This window comes from Anolis carolinensis, chromosome 3 (assembly GCF_035594765.1).
Source record: "Anolis carolinensis isolate JA03-04 chromosome 3, rAnoCar3.1.pri, whole genome shotgun sequence".
NCBI classification, from domain to species: domain Eukaryota; kingdom Metazoa; phylum Chordata; class Lepidosauria; order Squamata; family Dactyloidae; genus Anolis; species Anolis carolinensis.
Genome location: NC_085843.1, coordinates 217,364,733 through 217,387,058, shown reverse-complemented (window position 1 = coordinate 217,387,058; position 22,326 = coordinate 217,364,733). Strand labels below are relative to the sequence as shown.

The window sequence follows — 22,326 nt, the reverse complement described above, 5'->3', positions numbered from 1 at the left end:
GCACCACAGTTTAAAAGAGATATTGACAAGCTGCAAGATGTCCAGAGGAGGGCAACTAAAATGATTAAAGGTCTGGAGACCATGAATCCCTGTGAGGAGCATCTTAAAGAACTGGCTATATTCAGCCTGCAGAAGAGAAGGTTGAGAGGAGACATGACAGCCATGTATAAATATGTGAAAGGATGCTATAAGGAAGAGGGAACAGGCTTGTTTTCTGCTGCCCTGGAAACTACGACTCGGGGCAGTGAGTTCAAATAACAGAAAAGGAGATACTACTTGAACATTAGGAAGAGCTTCTTGACTGTAAAAGCTCTTTAGAAGTGGAACTCTCTTCCTCCAAGTGTGATGGAAGCTCCTTCCTTTGAAGTTTTTAAATAGAGGCTGGATAGCCACCTGTCGGGGGGTGCTTTGATTGTACTTTTCCTGCATGGCAGGGAGTTGGACTAAATGGCCCAAGTGGTCTTTTCCAACTCTATTATTCTATGATACACAAACTACCTCACCTCCATCTCCACACAGATATACACATGCCACACATGGTCCCTAAGTCCCCAAGCTCTTGTTTTGGCCAAAGACACATCAAAATATAGGAGATCTATCAAGTCCCATAAAATCAGCCATTCCTGGCTAATGGGCTGGAATCTTCTTGGAGACTGACACATTACCTGTGTCTGCCACGTACCCTACACATGGCTATTGAGTCCTACTTTTCTACCATGGCACATTTTGACCAATAACAACATTCTCCTGGAAAAACATCTTTCCATTATTTACAAAGAGCTGTGGCTGTGTTTGAATTTCAAAAAACTTCTCAAACTTCTTCCGTGTTCAAATGTGCTTTCCAGTGGTTACCTCTGAGAACTGGTAAAGACATACACCAACAACACTCTGAAAGTTAATGTCATCATAACAGTCAAATCCAAGTTTCCCATTTAAAAAACAAAACAAAACAAAAAAAGGAGGAAATGAAAACCAATTATGGGTGAACCTCAAACACTGCAGTGGAACTCAGGCCACAGTAAAACCAGTAACTACTGCAGGGGCATTGCTCCAGTGTGGCTTGGAAGGAAGAAGCAAACAGTTTAGTCAGAAAAACACATTATGGTATCACCCCTATATCTTGAGGGGATATGTTTCCATACTTTACATGGAAATGTGAAACTACAGATAATAGCAATCCCATTTAAAATGAAAGATTTCTGGTCCAACAATACCATAGAACCATATTGGATGATCTAGAAAATGCTTAGAGATTACATATTTGGTTGAATATGGAGAATAAAACTACGGATAGTGGTCCCATGGATATGGGGGTAATATTTTATGCTGCAATAGCAAAAGTGCTAATGGGATAGCTGTGAGTTTTATACCCAGTGCCTTCCAAGCATTGTTATCATGAGGTGGACATATCACTTTGCATGAGTGAAGCCAAGGCTGTTGGGATCCTAGATAAATTCACTGCCTGATGTACAGGTACAGCACAACGAGATAGGAGTCTGAACACTGTGCGTCCGCAGGGTGGGAGGTGAGACTACCATGCAAGACAAGGTTGCCCATCTTCTAATTCTAAATATTCTTCTCCCACCCTCCCAAAGTAAAAACAAATAATTTGAGAGTGCTGATGTCTTGGGTCTGCAGTGGAGACTGCAGGTTTCAATCTTTTGAGTGTCATGCTGGACTTCAAAAGTCTCCAGTCCCCAATGAGTAGAGAGACTAAGAAAACAGGATTAGAATGAGAGATTCCTTTCTCTATTCCTATGCATGCCTTCTTAGAAGGGGCTTTCTGTCTCTACTCTCTTCCTGTTTGCTACTATCTCCTCTCCCATTTGATTGATGTAGCTATGTGATCTCTTTGGGGTATGAGGTAACTTCCTCCCTATTGCCATCTTGTTTGAGCCTAGGCTTTGACCACATGGTCAATTTTCTTTCTCTTCTGCCTGTTATCTCCCCCTGTGAGGACACATCTTGCCATTCTCCAGGCAAGATGTAGCTGCATGCACATTATTGATATCTTTACCTTTTGCCTTCCTCAGAATAGGAGATTTAGAAAGTTAGCTCCAAGGACTTTCCTATCCAGAATGTATTTTTTTACTTCAATAAATACTTTTGAGTTTATATTTTTGGCCCTGCAATCCTGTGCCATCCTAAGCAACAGAAGCTTATCCCAGCTCACTACAAATAAGTTTCTGCTGGTTGTGAAGTGTGCTTCTAGCACTTTGCTATATTTTGTTGAAATCACCCCATTAGAGGGTTATTTTTTGAGCCTAACTACTCATAGATTCAACACAATCACACAAAGGGTTGTTGTATGTCTTTCGGGCTGTGTGGCCATGTTCCAGAAGCATTCTCTCCTGACGTTTCGCCCACATCTATGGCAGGCATCCTCAGAGGTTGTGAGGTATGGAGAAAACTAAGCAAAAGTTGCTTAGTTTTCTCCATACCTCACAACCTCTGAGGATGCCTGCCATAGATGTGGGCGAAACGTCAGGAGAGAATGCTTCTGGAACATGGCCACACAGCCCGAAAGACATACAACAACCCTGTGATCCCGGCCATGAAAGCCTTCGACAACACAACAATCACACAAACATCATTCAATTAAAACAAAGGGGGGTGCAAGGCAATCCAGCAAATGAACAAATGCATCTGAGCATGACATCCTCTTACAGGAATTGGAAAACACTATTTGGCCTGCTGATGTAACTTTCTTGTGGGTATGGTTATCTCCCTTCAGTTCTCCCATTTGGCCAATAATGGATGTTGGCACAAATATTGAATCTCCCCCATGTTGAGTCCTGATACCATTCCAAGCCTTCTGCCTTGGAAGAAGAGTGAATTACAAGAGCTTTCATCTTCAACTGCAAGTGTTCTCTTGAAAACACAAGATATGCTTCTAGTTATCTAAATGCACATTTGTCCTGTAGAAAGCATTCTAGCTTTAGTACAAACTGTCCCTGTTTATAGTCATCATTTACACCTGGAGAATTTTATAGTCTATCCTGTTTATATATTTTTAAGCACGTGGAAGGGGACGGGTGGGAGCTTCCAGAAAGAGAATGAAAGCAGTATGTCTCTTTTCTCTTTCCTTTTTCCATTCTTCAAGTTTCTTGTCAATTTTTACAAGAGGCTAAAGGTCACAACAGAACATAACATTCCACCCTCTCCCATCTTGCTCCTTTAAAAAAAACCCTCAAAAATATACAAGAGGGAACAATCATAAATGGGCTTGACAGATGGAAATATACACATGATAAAAGTTTGGCAAAGAGATGAGCTTCTCAAGATCCCATTCTTACTGACTGATCAAATCCAAGCCACAGATTTTCTCAGAATTGTTCACCCACATCACAGTCAGCCTCTTAACTAGCTGGTATATAAAACAAGTAGTTTATCACCACTCCTCTCAGAAATATTCAGCATTGCAAATATTGGGTTTGTTTGACTGCACCACTGAACTGCAACACTTTAGCATAACTATGAATCAGTTTCTGGTGATAAAGACCAAGGCATTGACATCTCCAGCTCATCCTCTGTTTGGATATCAGCCAGCATGCCAATGCCTTACATCAAGAAACAGCTTTTTGAGATCTGCAGAGATACTCACAGGAACACCTCAGTAAGCGAGAGTCCAAAAGGGGTTGGCTAAAATCTGAAACCTCAATCCATGGCTGATACCGGATGAGAAACTCCTTCCTGGGCACACAGAAGGCTGGGTAACTTGGAAGGCGCTGAACAGACTGCGCTCTGGCATCATAAGATTATTATTCATTCATTCATTCATTCATTTCTATCCCTTCTTTCTCCCATGGGTGGGACTCAAAGTGGCATACAAGTTTAAAACCAAAACAAATACATTGGCACACAATACAAAATCAACATCATACACAAATATAAAAATAACCCAGTTTAAAAACATCATATAAAACATTTAAAACTTATAACAGGTACAATTTAAAAGATGCAGAGCCAATCTTAGGAAATGGGGCTACAAAATGGAGTCCATGACATGCAAATGTGGAGAAGAGCAAATCACAGACCACATACTACAATGCAGTCTGGGTCCTGCCACATGTTCAAGGAGGACCTCCTTACAATGACACCAGAGGCACTTGAAGTGGCCAGCTTCTAGTCAAAGGAAATTTATATCCCCCCTGAGGGAAAGTGTTCTTGCAATACATCAAGGGAACTACTGACCGAATAGGGAAACTGATGAAGAAATACAACTTACAAACTATCTACAGACCCACTAAGAAAATTCAACAAAAGCTATGTTGAGCAAAAGACAAGAGGGATCCTCTCACCTCTGCAGGAGTCTACCGTATACAATGCAGCTGTGGACAAGCCTACATAGGGACCATCAAATGCAGCATTGCCCAAACACGAATTAAATAATATGAAAGGCACTGCAGACTAACTCAACAAGAGAAGTCAGCCACAGCAGAGCACTTGATGAACCAACCTGGACACAGAATATTATTCAAGAACACAGAAATGCTGTACCACTTCAACAACCACTATGTCAGACTACACAAAGAAGCCACTGAAATCCACAAGCATGTGGACAATTTCAACAGAAAGGAGGAAACCATGAAAATGAAGAAAATCTGGCTATTAAAAAAACTCTAAAATCAAGACAGTAAATAAAGATAACACTCAAAACACAGTAGGATTCCAGACAGGAAACAATCAGGGCCAGCTAACACCTCCCAACAAAGGGTTCCCACAGGCAGGAAGCAGCCAGGCTTTGAAACTGCAAGTCTATTCAATGCTGGTCAAGCTGGCCAATTGCAACATTCACATTTGCCTCAAATAGACAAGAGTTATTTCTCCCACCCTGGACATTCCACAGATATATAAGCCCCACTTGCATGGTTTCCAACAGATCTCACAACCTCTGAGGATGTCTGCCATAGATGTGAGTGAAACGTCAGGAGAGAATGCTTATCAAACATGGCCATACGGCCGGGAAAATTCACAGCAACCCAATAATCAGAATAGTTCTCCATCTCAATCAGTTCTATCTACTCCAAAGTTTAATCTCCAATATAGATCTAGACCTGTTAGTAGATCTGAATGATTGCAATAGATGTTTTATTCCCATTTGCAAAAAAAAAGCAGCAAAATAATGTTGACCACCTGAGCAATATTCTTTTGAATAAGCAGCAGCGGGGATTTGTATGGAAAAATGGCAAAATACTTGCAGTTCTGAAAATAGGAATAAATTCTGGGCTCAGATTTCTATTTTTTCAACTTCTAATAATCGTTTGGAGATTTGAAGATTCTAGTTGAATTAGAAAAAGTCTTCTAAATCAATGGCTAAATTTCTTTTAATTTTAGACTGGTGTTGGGGCCTTATGCATAAAAAACATATTTACTAACTCTGGGCTAGGTTCCCTCTTTAAATGGTTGGGAGAGTAGGAGTCAATGGGAACTTTCCCCTACAGGAGTACAAACCTGTAGTCTGTAAGCACAGGCAGAAGACTTTCATCAGAGGCCCCAAATTCCCCCACAAACCTACAATTTTAATATATTACATGGGCAAACACCTGGCACAATATAAAAATGCATGCATCACCTTAGAAAACTGAGTATTTCTATGAATTCTGGTTAAGTTTTAAGTAGCAAACCATAATTCCATCTCAGCCCAACCAGTACCTGGGTCTGGTAATCTTCTCCAATCGCTTCCAATTTCTTCTTATTCTCATAGATAGCTTCCCTCATATTGTGCATTTCTGAGCACAAAGAGATAGCAGCATCTACCTTTGGGGGCCAAAAAAGGAAATGTCAATCTGTGCAAGAAATTGGAGCAGAACGAATTTCACCCCATCAATATTTTGTCTGTTTCTCCCGGAGTCAGTAAGGTCCTTAGTTCAAGCCCGGGATGGATAATGTGCAGCCTCCAGATGTTTCCTATAGCACTATGTAACAAAATTTGAAATATTTTCTGTTCCTGGTTTGAAAAAGTTGTTTCCTGTTTAATTATGAAGTACTTTGAAAGTAGTTTTTATACTCCAGAAACTTCATTTTTGTGGCTGCCACAAACTATGTTGAGTTGGTCAAGGCTGGATGAGATACTCCTTGAAAAACTATAGCAAAACTATAGCAAAATGCAGGATGTCCTGCAAAAATGAAGTTTTTGCAGTTTAATAAACTTTTTTCCATGTTTTTATGATAGAACCAATTAGGAAATGACATTTATAGCCCAGGAACAAAAATCATATCACATGGTGATTATAATCCCTCTTCATTGGCTAGACAATGATGAGAGTTTGGATCAAACACACTTGACAGGCCATGTGTTATTGATCCAAAGTCCCATCACTCCTGGTTTAAGTACACTATTGTAATTGTAGCAACTCTCAGAACAATGTGCAAATCTTCCTGAATTTGCACTAAATCAGAATGGAAAGAAGAAAAAACAATAATATCCTTTAAAGCCTCCAGTGTATATTCATTTTTTCTTCATTCTGAAACATAACAAGGATTTGAGTATTTTCCAGTGTAGTTGGTGAAAGGTTCCTTTATTCAATGTAGTGTGTGTCTGAACAGAACCTAAAGAGAAAGTGAACAGTTGGTTTCTGACTGCAGTCTCAATAAATAAAGAAAACCATATTTAATCTCTGACAAGGTCAGAGTAATCATAACCTATGTTAAGGGCTGAACTGCTGAATTTGCTGACTGAAAGGTCCATGGTTTGAATCTGGGGAGCGGGGTGAGTTCCCACTATTACCCCAGCTTCCTAGCAGTTCAAAAACATGCAAACGTGAGTAGATCAATAGGTACTGCTCCAGCAGGAAGGTAATGGTGTCCATGTAGTCATGCCAGCCACATGATCTTGGAGGTGTCAATGGACAACACCGGCTCTTCATTTTAGAAATGGAGATGAGCACCAATCCCGAGAGTCAGACACGACTAAATGTAATGTCAGGGGAAAGCCTTTACCTGTACTATGTGTACTGAAAAACTACCCTTAAGTATCCAGTAAAGTTTCCTTTCCGTATGGCCTACTCCATATGTGAAGGACCTGTGGCTTCCAGATAATGTTAGACTTCAACTCTCATGAACCCTAGCCAGCATGACCAATGAGCAGCAATGATGAGTTTTGTAGTCTGAAATAATTCAGAGACACACAGGTTCCCAATCTTTGACCTATCTCCTGTGTCTTAGTTCTAACATAGTGTGCAGCATAGCTTAGCTAGGCTTGACTAGACAATGTGGGAAGAGTGTAATGATTTCTTCTGGATAATCGGTCATTCATGTTAACACAATAGCCACAAATTCAAGAAAAAAACCCTACACATGCTGCTGAAAAAAATGCTATTCAGAGTGGATTGGTGCCAGCCCATAACCCTTTGACTGCCAGTCTCTGGTGCTTTCCTAAGACATAAATAAACCATTGTAGTCAATAGGCACAGATATCTTTGCCAGTCCCTCATAACAGTTAGTTTGAGAAGTAGTGACCTAAGTCCCAAAAGCTTATTTTATACAATGCGCCAGCAACATAAAGGAAACATGTATGGGTCCACTAGTGACCCATCTAACTCTCAACAGCTCTTGTGTGTTGCACTTGTGAGGAATATCAGCAACACATGCACATAGCTCAGTCTGTCTCCTTCTGAGGGACTAAGAAGCACTAGGAAAGGGTGCGGGAAGGAAGGTCGGTGCAGCAAAGAGAGGGTGTGCTTCTCCTGTGCTTACTGCCAAGACATCGTCAGCATGAATCTACTCACCTCTTCCACTATTTGCTGTCCTTTTGGTACTGTGGCAATGTAGTTCTGGATAATTTGAAATTGATCCTTGGGCAAGAATTTACTGGACTGCGGAAGGCTATGGCTGCAGAAGGTCAAAAGATCTGTGTTATCTGAACAGTCCACGTTCGCTTACACATACATACATTTACAGAGCTTTCTAATTCTGCTCTTTCAAAGGAATTATAGGATATCGATGTATCGTCAAAGGCTTTCATGGCCGGAACCACTGTCATGTGGTTTCTGGGCAGTATAGCAGCGTTTTCCCCAGATGTTTCGCCTGCATCTGTGGCTGGCATCTTCAGAGAGATAACGCAGATCTTCAAAGAGATGCCAAAAGGGTTAAGAATAAGTTTTTGGTCTGCTTTAGATTCGGTATGAATGTAGAATCAGCATTTGGGGGTGCTGATTCAGAAAGTTGCATTGGATATACCACATCAGCTCTAGTTTCTGATACAGAACATATGCCATCCAGTAGTCGCCATCTGCTCGCCCATAGAACACCATATTTAATAATCTAGAGCTGATGTGGTCTATTAAATGCAATGGTCAGCTTTGTGGAAATAAAATTAATAAAATAAAATAAAGAGGAAGGAGGTTCTCGGACCAGATTTTCATTCTCGTGGCCCACTGCTGGGCCACGGCTCACAGGGTGAGAACCACTGATCTATATCAATCTCAATTTTGACAACTGCAAACAAAGATCAAACTACAGGGAAGAACACAAAAGGTGGGACCCCATTTGTGGCATCTGCAACAAAAGAAGCAGGCAAACTCTGATGGCTCCACGCCACCGGTTTCACCAGTGCTCCCCTTTCTTCACATGGATGATTCCTCTCACTTCCATTGCCTATGCTTGTGTAGTACACTCAGAAAATTTAGGAGGCAGCCTGATATATGAAGCAAGCTGGTGGCTTTTTGAAGTTATGCATTTCCTAAAACATGCAACCCTAATCTTTGGGTTTCAGCACATCAAAGTCTCCAGTATCTATCAAATCAGCAGACTGAACTTCTTTATGTTTTACTTTAGGAGGAAATGGAACACTTACTCTTGCTTTTGTGGACCACCCTTGCGGTGAAACAGTACCAGAGTGCCTAAGACCATGGCTAAATTGGTCCTTCCAACTCCTGTCTGGCAGCTGAAGAGGAGAGCAGGAGGAGGTCTGCTGGGGTCTTGGAGAAGAAGCAGGTTTGGACTTTCCTGGGGAACAAAATTACAATTGGATATTTCTTGGCCTGCCATTTTCTCCAATTCCAAACACACTTGGAGCAAGAACATAATTATTGCTGCTGCCAGGGTTACAGGGACTGCCGCCCTCTTTGTTTGCTCTACTTTATGATGTTTTATTGTTTGTTCCTGGTTTCACAAGCAATTGAGTCCCAATTATAGGTTCACCTTAAGGTTGTCATTTGTCAGAAACAATCTGAACAACAACAACAACAACAACAACAACAACGGGATTCATGTTGGATTGCAGTTCCTACCTGAGATTATGACCAATTCATGAAAAGACCTACTCATGAATTCAGTCTTGGTCCTTCAAGTATTTTGGCCATATTGCCTGGAGCACTTGAGAAGTAAGGTCCAAAACAAATACAGAGCCAAAGACTAAAAATCATAAACATGATCAATCACTGTGGTAATAGTTGGAAACCATACGTGTCTCAACTCCCTGCAGGCAACATAGTGCTTGACACACAAAACGGACAATCTGCTTTTGTTATTGTTATGCTTATGATTTTCATGTGGTGTTGTTGTTGCTATTTTTGTGTTCCTTTTTAATTCATGACAACTCTAAAGTGAACCTATTATAAGATCTTCTTGGCAAGATTTGTTCATAGGAGTTTGCCATTGCCTTCCTTTGAGTCTTAAACAGTGTGATTTACCCAAGTGTGTTTCTGCAGCAAATTGGAGATTTGAATCTTAGTCTTCCAAAGTCCTAGTTCAATATTCAAGCCACACTAGTTATTAAGGGTGTGTAAATCTTAATTTTTACTTAGTAAGTTGTATCTAATTTGTACGTTTTGTATTTATGAACAGATATTAAGAAACATGGGAAGGCGCTCTCACAAAAGCTTAAGAATCAAAACTCATACAATACTTTTTTTTAATTCTGTAATGCTTGGAAGTCAGGTTCATTTTCAGCGCAAGCGAGGCAAAGCCAAAAGGCTGCCATTAAGAAGAGATAGGCTGCCTCTCGCCATAAGGAAAGGAAAGCAGCAGGGTGGGATGAGCTGAGTGAGCTGGGAAAGAGACCGAGAGAGCACAGAATTCTTGAAAATGTAGTTTGGGAAGGCGAGGAGACCTATGGCAAAGAATTCAAAAGGCCCTGCCCTAAACTACAATTTCCAGAATTCTGCTCAGCATCAGAAAGCCACAATTAGGAAAGGGTAGAGATTTTTCCCTCCTAGCAGCAGCCAGAGTTCCAATAAATTGTTGAATCTGAAAAGAGGAGGATTGACTGATACTTTAATACTAGTAAGTAAATCTGTGCTGGCCTAGAAAGAAATCCCTAAATGGAAGTTCTGTTGGTTAAAGACATTCAATGAGATAGCTCTTGTGGCTTAAAAAAATCAAAAATGTTTTTGTCAAAACTTTAAAAAAAATTCCCAAAAATCAGTAGATACAGTAGAGTCTCACTTATCCAATCTAAACAGGCCAGCAGAATCTTGGATAAGCGAACATCTTGGATAATAAGGAGGGATTAAAGAAAAGCCTATTAAACATCAAATTAGGTTATGATTTTACAAATTAAGCACCAAAACATCATGTTGTACAACAAATTTGACAGAAAAAGTAGTTCAATACACAGTAATGTTATGTTGAAATTACTGTATTTACGAATTTAGACCCAAAATATCATGATATATTGAAAACATTGACTACAAAAATGCCTTGGATAATCCAGAACCTTAGATAAGCAAGTCTTGGATAAGTGAGACTCTACTGTATATTAATATTTCTGAAACATGGGGGAATGATCCCTTGTTATCTTGTGTCATTGCATAGAAAATTCAAGGAAATAGCTCTTGTAGGTTTTTTAAAAATATATTGTTCGTAAAAAACTCCCCAAAACCCATGGATGAATGAAACATTCTGAAACTTGATTGGCTAACAGTGGTAAATGTGTTCTATAATCGTAGCAAATTTCATGACAATAGCTGTAACAATGAGGGAGAAAGCAGCCCCTGAAGTTTCCCCATTGGCACAATTATTGAACGAAAAGTAACAAAAAAGTAGTTAACTTGTTATGGTTATGATACGGACCCTGTCCAATTTCGGAAACACTCTAGAAACGATTTTCCCCCACCCCCTAATTTCTGTAATGAGTATTGAAACTTTTTACTTGATCCCACAGGCTTACTGGTTATCCTAAGGGTTATTTCGACTGCAGAAGGATAAAGTCCTTAACAATAAACCTTTATAAGGCAGAGCAAACAATGTTGCATATAAATGAGAACACCTAATACTGAAACATGCTCTTTTTCAACTTGGTTACATCAGATGCAATGAAACAAAATCCTTTTTTAAAAAAAACCCTAGTCTCACACAAATTCTCACAAAAGCAAATTGGGGAGAAGAAAAAACTCCCTTTGGGGTAATGAAAAAATGATGAAGAGGAACATGTAAGGAAAATAGGAATGCATCCAACATCTAAATCAGAGGTTTAGAATCTATGGCCCTTCAAATATTGCCAACTGCAGCTCCCATCAGCATTTATCATGCTAACTGGCCACAACTAGAGGAAGACAGATTCCCAATCCTGATTTAAAACTTTTTTTTGTTTTAGTCACTGTAGGTGTGCATGCATTAAAGGGGTAGCTAATAGATGCTTCTCTTATTGTGCTCCCTCTGCTTCTTCTGTTGCTGGTTCCAGGTTTCCTCTTTCTTCTCTTTTCCTTTTCCATCTACATTACCCCCTTCTACTTTGCCTACACCCAGGATTTATTTGCAGGGATGAAAGAACTCCCCCTGCTTATGCTCAAAGACAGCATGAATTTATTGGAATACTTTACATCCCATCTTGAAACTCTGCTGTCTCAATAACACCCATACAAGGGTAAAAGGAACCATCATAAAGCCAGGCTTTCCTTGGCATGTAATCACTATGCTGCAGAAATGCCTGTGTCATTCCAGTTTTAAATTAGGTTCTGTACCACTCCTAGATGCTATGTCATAGTATGGGCAGAAGGAACTGGAAACATCAAGTGAATCAGATGTTAAAAGACTAACAAGTTTCAGAACATATATTTTAAAACCAGGTTATTCCTCAAATTAGTCCAGCAAGAAATATATGCATGCTCGTCCCCAAGAGACAGAGGACAATACATGTTGTAATAAGTATGACCAAAGCCTAAATGAAGAAATACACCAAAAATCAATGCATTCATATACCTCATATTAAATTGAACAGAAAATACAAATAAGAAGTAATATATTGAACCAGATAGAACTGAATACAGTAGAGTCTCACTTATCCAACATAAATGGGCCGGCAGAATGTTGGATAAGCGAATATGTTGGATAATAAGGAGAGATTAAGGAAAAGCCTATTAAACATCAAATTAGGTTATGATTTTACAAATTAAGCACCAAAACATCATGTTATACAACAAATTTGACATAAAAAGTAGTTCAATACGCAGTAATGCTATGTAGTAATTACTGTATTTATGAATTTAGCACCAAAATATCATGATGTATTGAAAACATTGACTACAAAAATGCGTTGGATAATCCAGAATGTTGGATAAGCGAGACTCTACTGTACATGCAAAATAATTGTGTGTATGCTTAACAATTGCTTTTTTTTAGCTGAAGAAGGCCACACAAATATCTCTTGATTGAATTGTACTGGCTAAATTTGAGGGATGAAAACCATATTGCTACATACTGAGATTCAGGCCCCTTCTTCACTGTCATATAAAATCCAGATTATCTGCTTTGAAGTGGATTATATGGCAGTGTAGACTCATATAATCCACTTCAAAACAGATAATGTGGATTATCTGATTTGATAATCTGGATTATATGGCAGTGTAAATGGGGCCTCAGTCTCTTTTCTGAACCAGATTAACCAAAGTCAGTTTAGCCACTAAGGAAAAGGTAGCAAGCTACTTCCAGCAGCAAATTTAGGTCACGACAGTTGCCAGTTCCATGCCCTTTAGTTTGATATTATGGACACAGTCCAGCAGAAAGTTGGAAACATTCAGGTCTCAACAATTCCAATTTTAATCTACTGAAACCAATGAGTCCCATGACCCAAAATGTATTTTATCTTCTAGTTAGCTTGTGTACTCAATTTTTAATGTGTATGGACGTAGGGCCACAGTGGCGCAGTGTGTTAAACTGCTAAACTGCAGAACTTGCTGATAGGAAGGTCAGCGGTTTGAATCCGCAGATGGGATGAGCTCCTGTTGTTAGCCTCCAGCAGTTTGAAAACATGCAAATGTGAGTAGATCAATAGGTACCGCTCCGGCGGAAAGATAACAGCACTCCATGTAGTCATGTTGGCCACATGACCTACGAGGTGTCTACAGACAACGCCAGCTCTTCGGCTTAGGAATGGAGATGAGAACCAATCCCCAGAGTCGGACTCGACTAGACTTAATGTCAAGGTGAAACTTGTACCTTTACTATGCACTTGCATTCTCTTCTCCTTCCTCCTCAACATCAAAATATGTTTGGGGAATTCTGAACATGTTGCTGAAATTAATATAGGCTAATAGAAAATGCATGTATTCAGGTACAAACTCCATAAAGTCAGAAACAGCCACAGGTTCTTGCTGAATATACACATGACAGCAGGAAGGAGGAAAAATATAATGTGTTGCTGAAAGCAAGCATTTCCATTCCACAGTGGGGGGAAATGATACCTTTGGGCAACAAAAGCTTTTCTTGTGTTTCCCCTTCCAAACAAGGTCATTTAAAGCCCCATATTTTATATTTAGAGAGCTGGGAGAAGCCCTTACTTACCCTGAGGAAATTGAGGAAAGCATCAAGCTGAGCTTCTAAAGGGGCTCCTTCTACTGGTAAAGGCAGCCGATGGTACCTACCAATGAAGAGAGCAACAGAGATGTTACTGAAAGACAGAAATGCCCAGGATCAAAACACTTTACACAAAGTACCCATATTCAAACATCTAGAACAATATTTAATTCACTGTTCTGGCATGGAGAGAAAGTAGTAACTAAAGACAGTGCCTGTGAGAGATGATAAAATCTCATTCTGCCCTCAGGACAAAATCGGCTTCATGTTGCTTGTTCATTTGTAATTCTTTGCACAGACTTTGTGTAATTTTCTTAACATTATACAGTGCCCCACTGATACAATAGATCACCGGTTTATATAAGACATCAAAATGGGCTTCTCCAAAGGGAAATCGGAGTTGGAGAAAGAAAATAAAGGATTGATCTCCAGGTTATATAAATATATTCTAGAGTATAACCTGGAAGACAATCAGATAAAAACAGTAATGATTTTCTGGGCCAGAGACTTAGGGGAAAATATAGATTTGGATAATTGGGAATGCTTATGGGGAAATGGCATTTTCAATAGATGAGTCCATTAGAGAAAATATGTATAAAATGGTCTATGGAAGTTATGTAACTCCGGAATTAATGGCTAAAATTGTTAAAACCAATTGGAGGGGGGGTGTTGGAAATGCAAAGTGAAGAAAGGCACCTTCTTTCATGTTTGGTGGACCTGTAAGAAGGTAAAAAGAAAAAGGTGATGAAAGAAACTAATAAAATGATTTCACAAAGGTTAAGAAAACCCCCAAAATATACCTACTGGATTTGTTTCAAGAGAGAATCGGTAAAGACATAGAAGTTTTGTGGCTGCGAAAATTACAAAAGCAAAGTAAGGATTGGAGAAGAAAATTTGTTGAGTATATTCAAATGGCCAAGTTCTCCAATGGCATAAGGGGAGGAAACAATGAAGAATTTGTTAGAAAATGGAGACTTGCCTTTAGGTATTTAAAAAAGAAAACAAAAACAGATTTTGAAATAGCCGCACGAGGAATGTATAAATACAATGATAAGGATAGAGTTTTGTTAGATACTAGTTCAGTATGGTATGATGTTGGAGGTCTTGGGTGGGGGATCACAGGTGGGAAAGGGAGGTGGTGAGATTGGAGAAAAATATTTGTATTTTGTTAATTTGGTCGATTGCATGCTTTTTTAACATCTATATAAATAAAAATGTAATGTCCATTTTTGAGGACCTCATATCTCCCAACATACTACACTGATTGCTACAAAATTTGGACACAATGTAGCATTCGAACTGATGAGTGTTTTAAGGTAGTCACATACCTATTATCACAAGCCTGTCACACCTGAGACGGGTAAAAATATGCCCCTTAGCAATTGCCAATCAGTCTCCTCCTCTCTTAGCAATGAGATAGCTTTTCCCTTTAGCAACAGTGCTAGCAACAGACAAGCAGTCTCCTTCCTTTAGCAAGTGCCGTGGGCGGGGCCACAAGGGACAGCTAGGCCCGCCTCCTCACCACTCAGCCCAGATATTTTACCATCCTGTGGGAGGCTTCTCTTTATATATCTGTGGAAGGTCCAGGGTGGGAGAAATAACTCTTTTCTGTTTGAGCCATGTGTGAATGTTGCAATTGGCCAGCTTGATTAGCATGGAATAGCCTTGCCATTTCAAAGCCTGGCTTCGTCCTGCCTGGGGGAATCCTTTGTTGGGAGGTGTTAGCTAGCCCTGATTGTTTCATGTCTGGAATTCCTCTGTTTCCTGAGTGGTGTTCTTTATTTACTGTCCTAATTTTAGAGTTTTTTAATACTGGTAGCCAGGTTTTCAAAAATAGAGAGGAGGGGGAACTGAGGTCGCTCCCTAGGAGGGGCCTATGGCCTCTCTCAGCAGAAAAATAACAGGAGGCATGGCCAACAAAGAAGGCATGCCCCCCGTCATTCTCCCCAAGGGGAGGGCAGAGAAAGAAAGATATCTAAATCCATCCATCCCTGTGTCTATCTATGTTTACACTCAGAGGCAATCTTTCAAATTCTACCGTTTACGTCAGGACACTAATTGCTTATCACATAGACAGTAATATGTACAGTGTTCCAGAGTTGCCAAACCAGAAAATCTCCATATCTGCACAGGCAATGGAACAAATATTGCCTACCCACAAGCACAATCTCACCATGTTAAAATAGTAGATGTGGCTTTTAATAAGACATGTTGCATTATCACAGAATGTCTATGGTCTACCCTTCTGGAAAAATTATACTGTTTAGCTGGTATTGCACCACCTGATATCTGCCAGGAAGTAGCAACCTGTAACGAAAGGGCCAAGGCATTAACATCTCCAGCCCATCATCTGTTCGGATATCAGCCAGCATGCCAATGCCTTAAATAAAGAAAACGCTCCCTAAGATCTACAGATATACTCGTAGGAACAGCCCAGCAAGCAAGAGTCCAAAAGTGGCAGGTTAAAACCCAGAACCTCAATCTGTGGCTGATAATGGGTGAGAAACTCCCTCCTAGGCACACAGAAGACTGGGCGACTTGGAAAGCACTGAACAAATTGCGCTCTGGCACCACGAGGTGCGGAGCCAATCTTAAGAAATGGGGCCACAAAGTGGAGTCCATGAAATGGGAGTGTGGAAAAGAGCACACCACAGACCACTGAACCCCGCCACATGCACAATGGAAGACCTTCTCACAGCAACACCAGAGGCACTCCAAGTGGCCAGTTTCTGGTCAAAGGAAATCTAGTATAATCCAAGTTTTTAACTTTGTGTTGTTGTTTTTTTAAAAAAAAAACATTATTATTGTATCCTCAATTAGCTTCTGACACAATAAATAAAATAAATCAAAGTTAGAAGAAATTATACCATTGAAAGGTTATGCAGAAGTTACCTGTAAGATGGCAGCAAGAAGACCGGTCTCTTGTATACTTCTTCTGTCACATGGATGTCTTCTTCACAGCGGATGCTCACTGAATGTGGCTCATCTTTGAAATGCTCAATATCGTTGTAGACATAATACGTATTCTCACTCAGCTTGGCAAAGTCATGTATCTTAAACAGAAGAATCCAAAAGAATCAAATTGAGAACAGTCTAGCTTTATAAAATACACTCCACAACTTCCCTAAACATATTTTTCCTCCCCAGTGCTGCCCATTGACCAAAATAATGCTTTTACCATAGAAACACTTGATCCATTCCTTCATGACTCCATATGGTTCCAGTAAGGTTTAGAAAGAACAGAATGGGGTATCTGGCTCTTCACACATTCTGGCCTATAGCAGAGCTTTCCAAATTGTGTGTCACAACACATTAGTGTGTGAGCTGCAGTGTGTAGGTACAGTAGAGTCTCACTTATCCAACACTTGCTTATCCAACGTTCTGGATTATCCAACACATTTTTGTAGTCAATGTTTTCAATACATCGTGATATTTTGGTGCTAAATTTGTAAATACAGTAATTACTACATAGCATTACTGCGTGTTGAACTACTTTTTCTGTCAAACTTGTTGTATAACATGATGTTTTGGTGCTTAATTTGTAAAATCATAACCTAATTTGATGTTTAATAGGTTTTTCCTTAATCTCTCCTTATTATCCAACATATTCGCTTATCCAACGTTCTGTCGGCCCGTTTATGTTGGATAAGTGAGACTCTACTGTATGTCAAATTAATGTAATGAGAAACATGAATTATGTGAAATAAACAATTAATCGTATATTTTAAAAAATATAAACGGAAGGTTTTCATCAGATATGTTATGTCACCATACGTCTTGTGATTTCAATTTATGGATGTTATGAGTCAGACATCTACTTGAAGACTCCATCACAACAATGGATGTGTCCTTCTCTCTTATTAGGGATTGGTTTAACCTCCAGCTTGTTACTGTATCACAAAATGACAGATGTCTAAAAAGTGTGCTACAAACATGAAATGTTTAGAAAACTCTGGCCTACAGTTTCCCTAACCATTAGGCATGCTGGATGGGGCTACTGGGAACTATAAACATGTAGTAGGAAAAGTGTGGCTTACTAGCCACATGTGGTCCATTTCTGTGTTCACTGAAGATCTCTGACAGTATACCAATGCTCCCCAATCACCATTCTAAAGTTGCTCCAATCCGAGCATTAAAGTCCCCACATATAAGAACAAATGTCTTGGGAACTTTCAAGTATATATGTTCTAGAAGAACTATTAAATCCTACCTGATTTTGGGAGTCACTAACAGACCATTGGAAGAGGGGAAATACAGAAAAAAATCTTCCTGGTATCTGTATTAATTTGCACTGGCAAAAGCTAATTGTTTTGCAGACCGAAATCCACCACCTGGGATTCTCCTGTTACTTCTATTGAAATAAAGGACATCAAACCACCACTTCCGCTGCCTTTTTTAGATTTGCTTATGGCTGGTTGGTTGAATGCTTTATAACCATGTAGGAGTGGAGGATTAAATTCGTGTGTCCATGTCTCTTGCAGGCGAATTATGTCATATTTCTGTAGAGTTCTAATAAATTCCTTATCTGCCATTTTATTTTTCTAGCCTGCCAGGTTCCTGTCTGCTTTGTATTTAGTCAACTGTAATTTCTAGAAAATGAATTAAAATGCTCCAGGTTAGTCCTTTCATTGCTTTCCTTGTTTCCCCTGTGATCTCTAATGTTCAGCCCGTAATGATCTTTTGAGTTTCTGCAAAAGCAGCTAAGGGTATATTTTTGTTTTGGTCTGCCCTGATATGTTCCATTTTGCATTTGGGGTCCAATGTATTTGCTCTTGTGTTCTGGTCAGTATGCTCCCAACTAGATGTTATTTGGGTATGTGATAAAGGGCGGGGTGTTATAGCTATGTTTCTTCCTTCTCCTTCCACACCAGTTGCTGTTTCTAAATGGTCTTTCCCATTCACTCTGTGTGTTACAGTATGAATGACTACCCATTAAATAAATAACCACAATAAGAAAAAGGCTACCCTTCATCCAGATCATGGTCCTCCTTATGCCACTCAAAATTACCTCTTTTCGAATAGAGAGCTCCAGGCTTTCTACTTTGACACCTCTCTGCAAGCTATGGAGATTTTCATGCAGATTCTCTTTTCCTCTGGGAGTGTAGGACATAAAGTCATTGTCCAAAGGCAGAAAAAGCACAGGCTCCTCACGAACACAGAACATAATGCATTCCTGTTGAGATGAGAGGAAAATTGGGGCTAAGGCAGCTTATACCAATGGGAAGCTACATTGCAGGCAGATTTAGGATAATAACCCACTTGTACACACTCAACGTAACCTTGTCTGGTCATCTGCAGATAATCCCTACACTAGTGGTTCTCAACCTGGGGGTCCCCAGATGTTTTTGCCCTACAACTCTCAGAAATCCCATCCAATTACCAGCTATTAGGATTTCTGGGAGTTGAAGGCCAAAAACATCTAGAGACCCCAGGTTGAGAACTACACCATCCTAGTGAATGGTTCTTTACTAGCCTGGACAGGATTTCATCCTACATATAAAATAGTTCAGAGTAAAATTACAGCAGGCCCTCTACTTTTGGGGGATTAAGGGTAAGGACTCTCACAAAAGGGGAAAGTCACAACTAAAAAATCCTATACCCAAAGTTGATCACAGCATGGAACTGAAAGACCAACAAATGCCTAGAGAAGTATTTGCTCTTGAATTCTCTAAGTCTGTCAGCACAATTATATGGTCAGCCTCTGGCAGAAGTTGGTCACAGAGTTGCTCTGGAAGACCGAACGATTTTTAGAAATAACATATTAATGTGACCTAGAACAACTGCTGAGTTTGACTTGAGTATACCAAACTTTGTCTATGAAGTATACCAACTGACCTCTTTCAAAACTCAGTCTAGTCTATCTGGAAGGAATTCTATCTTAATCTTTGAATTCCTTAGATCAAAAATACTCAAAGTGGTGGTCTATGAAGCAGTGCCAGTCCACAAACCATTGGCTGCTAGGCTCTGGTAAATTTCCAGGAAAATAGAACCAAGTGTATCCAACGGATACAAATATGGTTCCTGCCCTGAGCACATTGGGAAAAAATAATTGCCAGTTTCCCATATCACATAGCTTGGGAAGCCCTGCCTTAGATACAAAAAAATACTAAGGAGAATGACCTTAGTAAAATCAAAGTTCCCCTTTCCCACAAATAGTTCACTAAAGTTGCCCCTTGTAACATTCATAATCTAGGTCACATACACTTTTCTTCAAGTTTTTTGTCAACTTTTACAAGAGGCTACAGATCACAACAGAACAGAACATTCCACCCTCTCCCATCTTGCTCCTTCCAAAAAAAAAACCCTTAAAAATGTACCAGAGAGAACAATCATAAATGGGTTTGACAAACTGAAATATATGCATAATAAAAGTTTGGCAAAGTTTGAGATTTGCTTTCATCCATCTCCAGACCTTATGGCCTTCATTCTGCAATTTCTGCAGAACCTGTTTGAAACCATCCAAGCTGGGCTGACCCATTCCAAACACGGAATATCCCCCTTTAGCTTGTCGAAAGTTTGGTGCACCACAGCTGCTGGCAGTGTTCAAGACATCTAATTTGCTGTATACATCACGGACCATAAAATATTTCCCCTGGAGGGGGAGGGAAGACAAGAAAGAAGAATGATAATGTATTATTTGATTGTACAAAAGAAGATCAAAGGAAAATAAATCAAGTAATCAAATTCCTCACACGGTGGGGAAATGAGCAGTTGATCACAAGATGTGGGGATGTACATTTTCAACTCTTTTCAAAACTTAGATGGCTTTGAAAGGGTATTTCTATTCACAGAGAAGAGACCCATAAAGAACTATTATCCATTATAGCTAAAGGGAGGATATGAGGAAGCATGAAACTGCATACTAATTTCTGGACAGAGTTCTTGGGCACGCCACCATGGCAAGTAGAAGACTGGACTTTCTTGTCATCTCTGTAGTCATATTCTTCATTCACTACATAACTACATAACAACATTGTAAGCCTCAAATCAGATCCAGTGTGCTCACCTGCACAAGATAATGCTCCGGAGTGGACTCTGTAATGCGACCAACAGTATAGCCAGCTTTCAAGAGATCATCATGAATCTGAAACTCTTCTTTACAGTTGTACCTGTAAGAACCACACAGGAGAAGTAATGGTGAGATTATCAGTACAGTCAGACCTCCACATAGGGACGTAGGGACAAAAGTGGGGATAACCTAAATCCTCTAATGCAATTCTATGGTCTGCCGATGGAACAACTTTGAGGGGAATTAGACTATAGAGTCACATTTCTAGAGACAATATCCGAGCCACAAAAGTTAAACCCTGGGAAGTGGTGCTCATCTTCATTTCTAAGTCAAAGAGTCAGCATTGTCGGTAGACACCTCCAAGGTCATGTGGCCGGCATGACTGCATGGACCGCCATTACCTTCCCACTGGAAGGATACCTACTGATCTACTCACATTTACATGTTTTTGAACTGAAAGTTTGGCAGAAGCTGGGGCTAACAACAGGAGCAGACCCCATCCCGAGGATTTGAACTGCTGACCTTCCAGTCAGCAAGTTCTGCAGCTTTGCGGTTTAATCTGCTGCAACACCGCAGCTCTCTTAAACCCACAAATATGGAGAACTAAAGGGAAATGGGGAAGGGAAACAAGCAATGGTCAGGTAGTGTCATTACTCTCAGTTGTTACACCTGACTAACTGATACAATTTTTGGAGTCTGCCTGGATAATGGAACAGTACCCACCTCCATGTAGGATGCAAAATACATAAGGTAAGGTAAAGGTTTCCCCTGACGTTAAGTCCAGTCATGTCTGACTCTGGGGGTTGGTGCTCATCTCCATTTCTAAGCCAAAGAGCCGGCGTTGTCCGTAGACACCTCCAAGGTCATGTGGCCGGCATGACTGCATGGAGCGCCGTTACCTTCCCACCGGAGCGGTACCTATTGATCTACTAACATTGGCATGTTTTTGAACTGCTAGGTTGGCAGAAGTTGGAGCTAACAACGGGCGCTCACTCTGCTCCCGGGATTTGAACCTGGGACCTTTCGGTCTGCAAGTTCAGCAGCTCAGTGCTTTAACACACTTCACCACTGGGGCTCCAAAAATACATACATAAGCACATAAAAAGAAGATAATGCACAACAACTTTCCACAGCTGCTAGCTACTATACAGCATTTCTCTCTCCTTTTTTTTGGTATGCCTTAAGGCAGGCCTGCACAACGTGCAGCCCTCCAAATCTTTGGGCAACTCCCAGAAGCCCTAGCCAGCTCATCCAGGGAAAAAAAGGATGGGATATCAGAATGAGAACCACCTCCTTCAAAAAATCTAAAACTTTCTAAAAATTCAAGTAATTTGTCAACTCAATCTACATGTTCTACAAACCAAGTGAATATTGCTATGGTTAATCTTTCATTGGCACGTGAGCAAGAAAGAGCAGATACCTATAGGGTCTATCTATACTCTTTAAGAGCTTATCCCTTAGGGTAGGCTGGTTTATCTTGTTGCCAAGAAAGCCAAACATAATCCAAGCACCTCTCTTTATATATGCTGCCTACGTGAGATCAGATATGGAGGTCCTATGCCACTGAATTTGACACCTTG

The 22,326-nt window shown here is 40.1% G+C and overlaps 1 protein-coding gene across 3 annotated transcripts in view; it reads right to left on the bottom strand.

The window, feature by feature from the left end:
- Positions 1-22,326, bottom strand: part of pald1 (phosphatase domain containing paladin 1) — a 182,696-nt gene that overhangs the window by 66,860 nt on the left and 93,510 nt on the right. For all 3 annotated transcript variants that reach the window (XM_016992194.2, XM_062976219.1, XM_062976220.1), the window contains exons 3-10: positions 20,744-20,846; positions 20,150-20,329; positions 18,746-18,910; positions 16,630-16,790; positions 13,726-13,801; positions 8,798-8,949; positions 7,731-7,833; positions 5,656-5,760 (exon numbers count right to left, since the gene is read on the bottom strand). In XM_016992194.2, the coding sequence (XP_016847683.2) occupies positions 5,656-5,760; positions 7,731-7,833; positions 8,798-8,949; positions 13,726-13,801; positions 16,630-16,790; positions 18,746-18,910; positions 20,150-20,329; positions 20,744-20,846 (1,045 nt within the window). The remainder of the gene's footprint in view (positions 1-5,655; positions 5,761-7,730; positions 7,834-8,797; positions 8,950-13,725; positions 13,802-16,629; positions 16,791-18,745; positions 18,911-20,149; positions 20,330-20,743; positions 20,847-22,326) is intronic.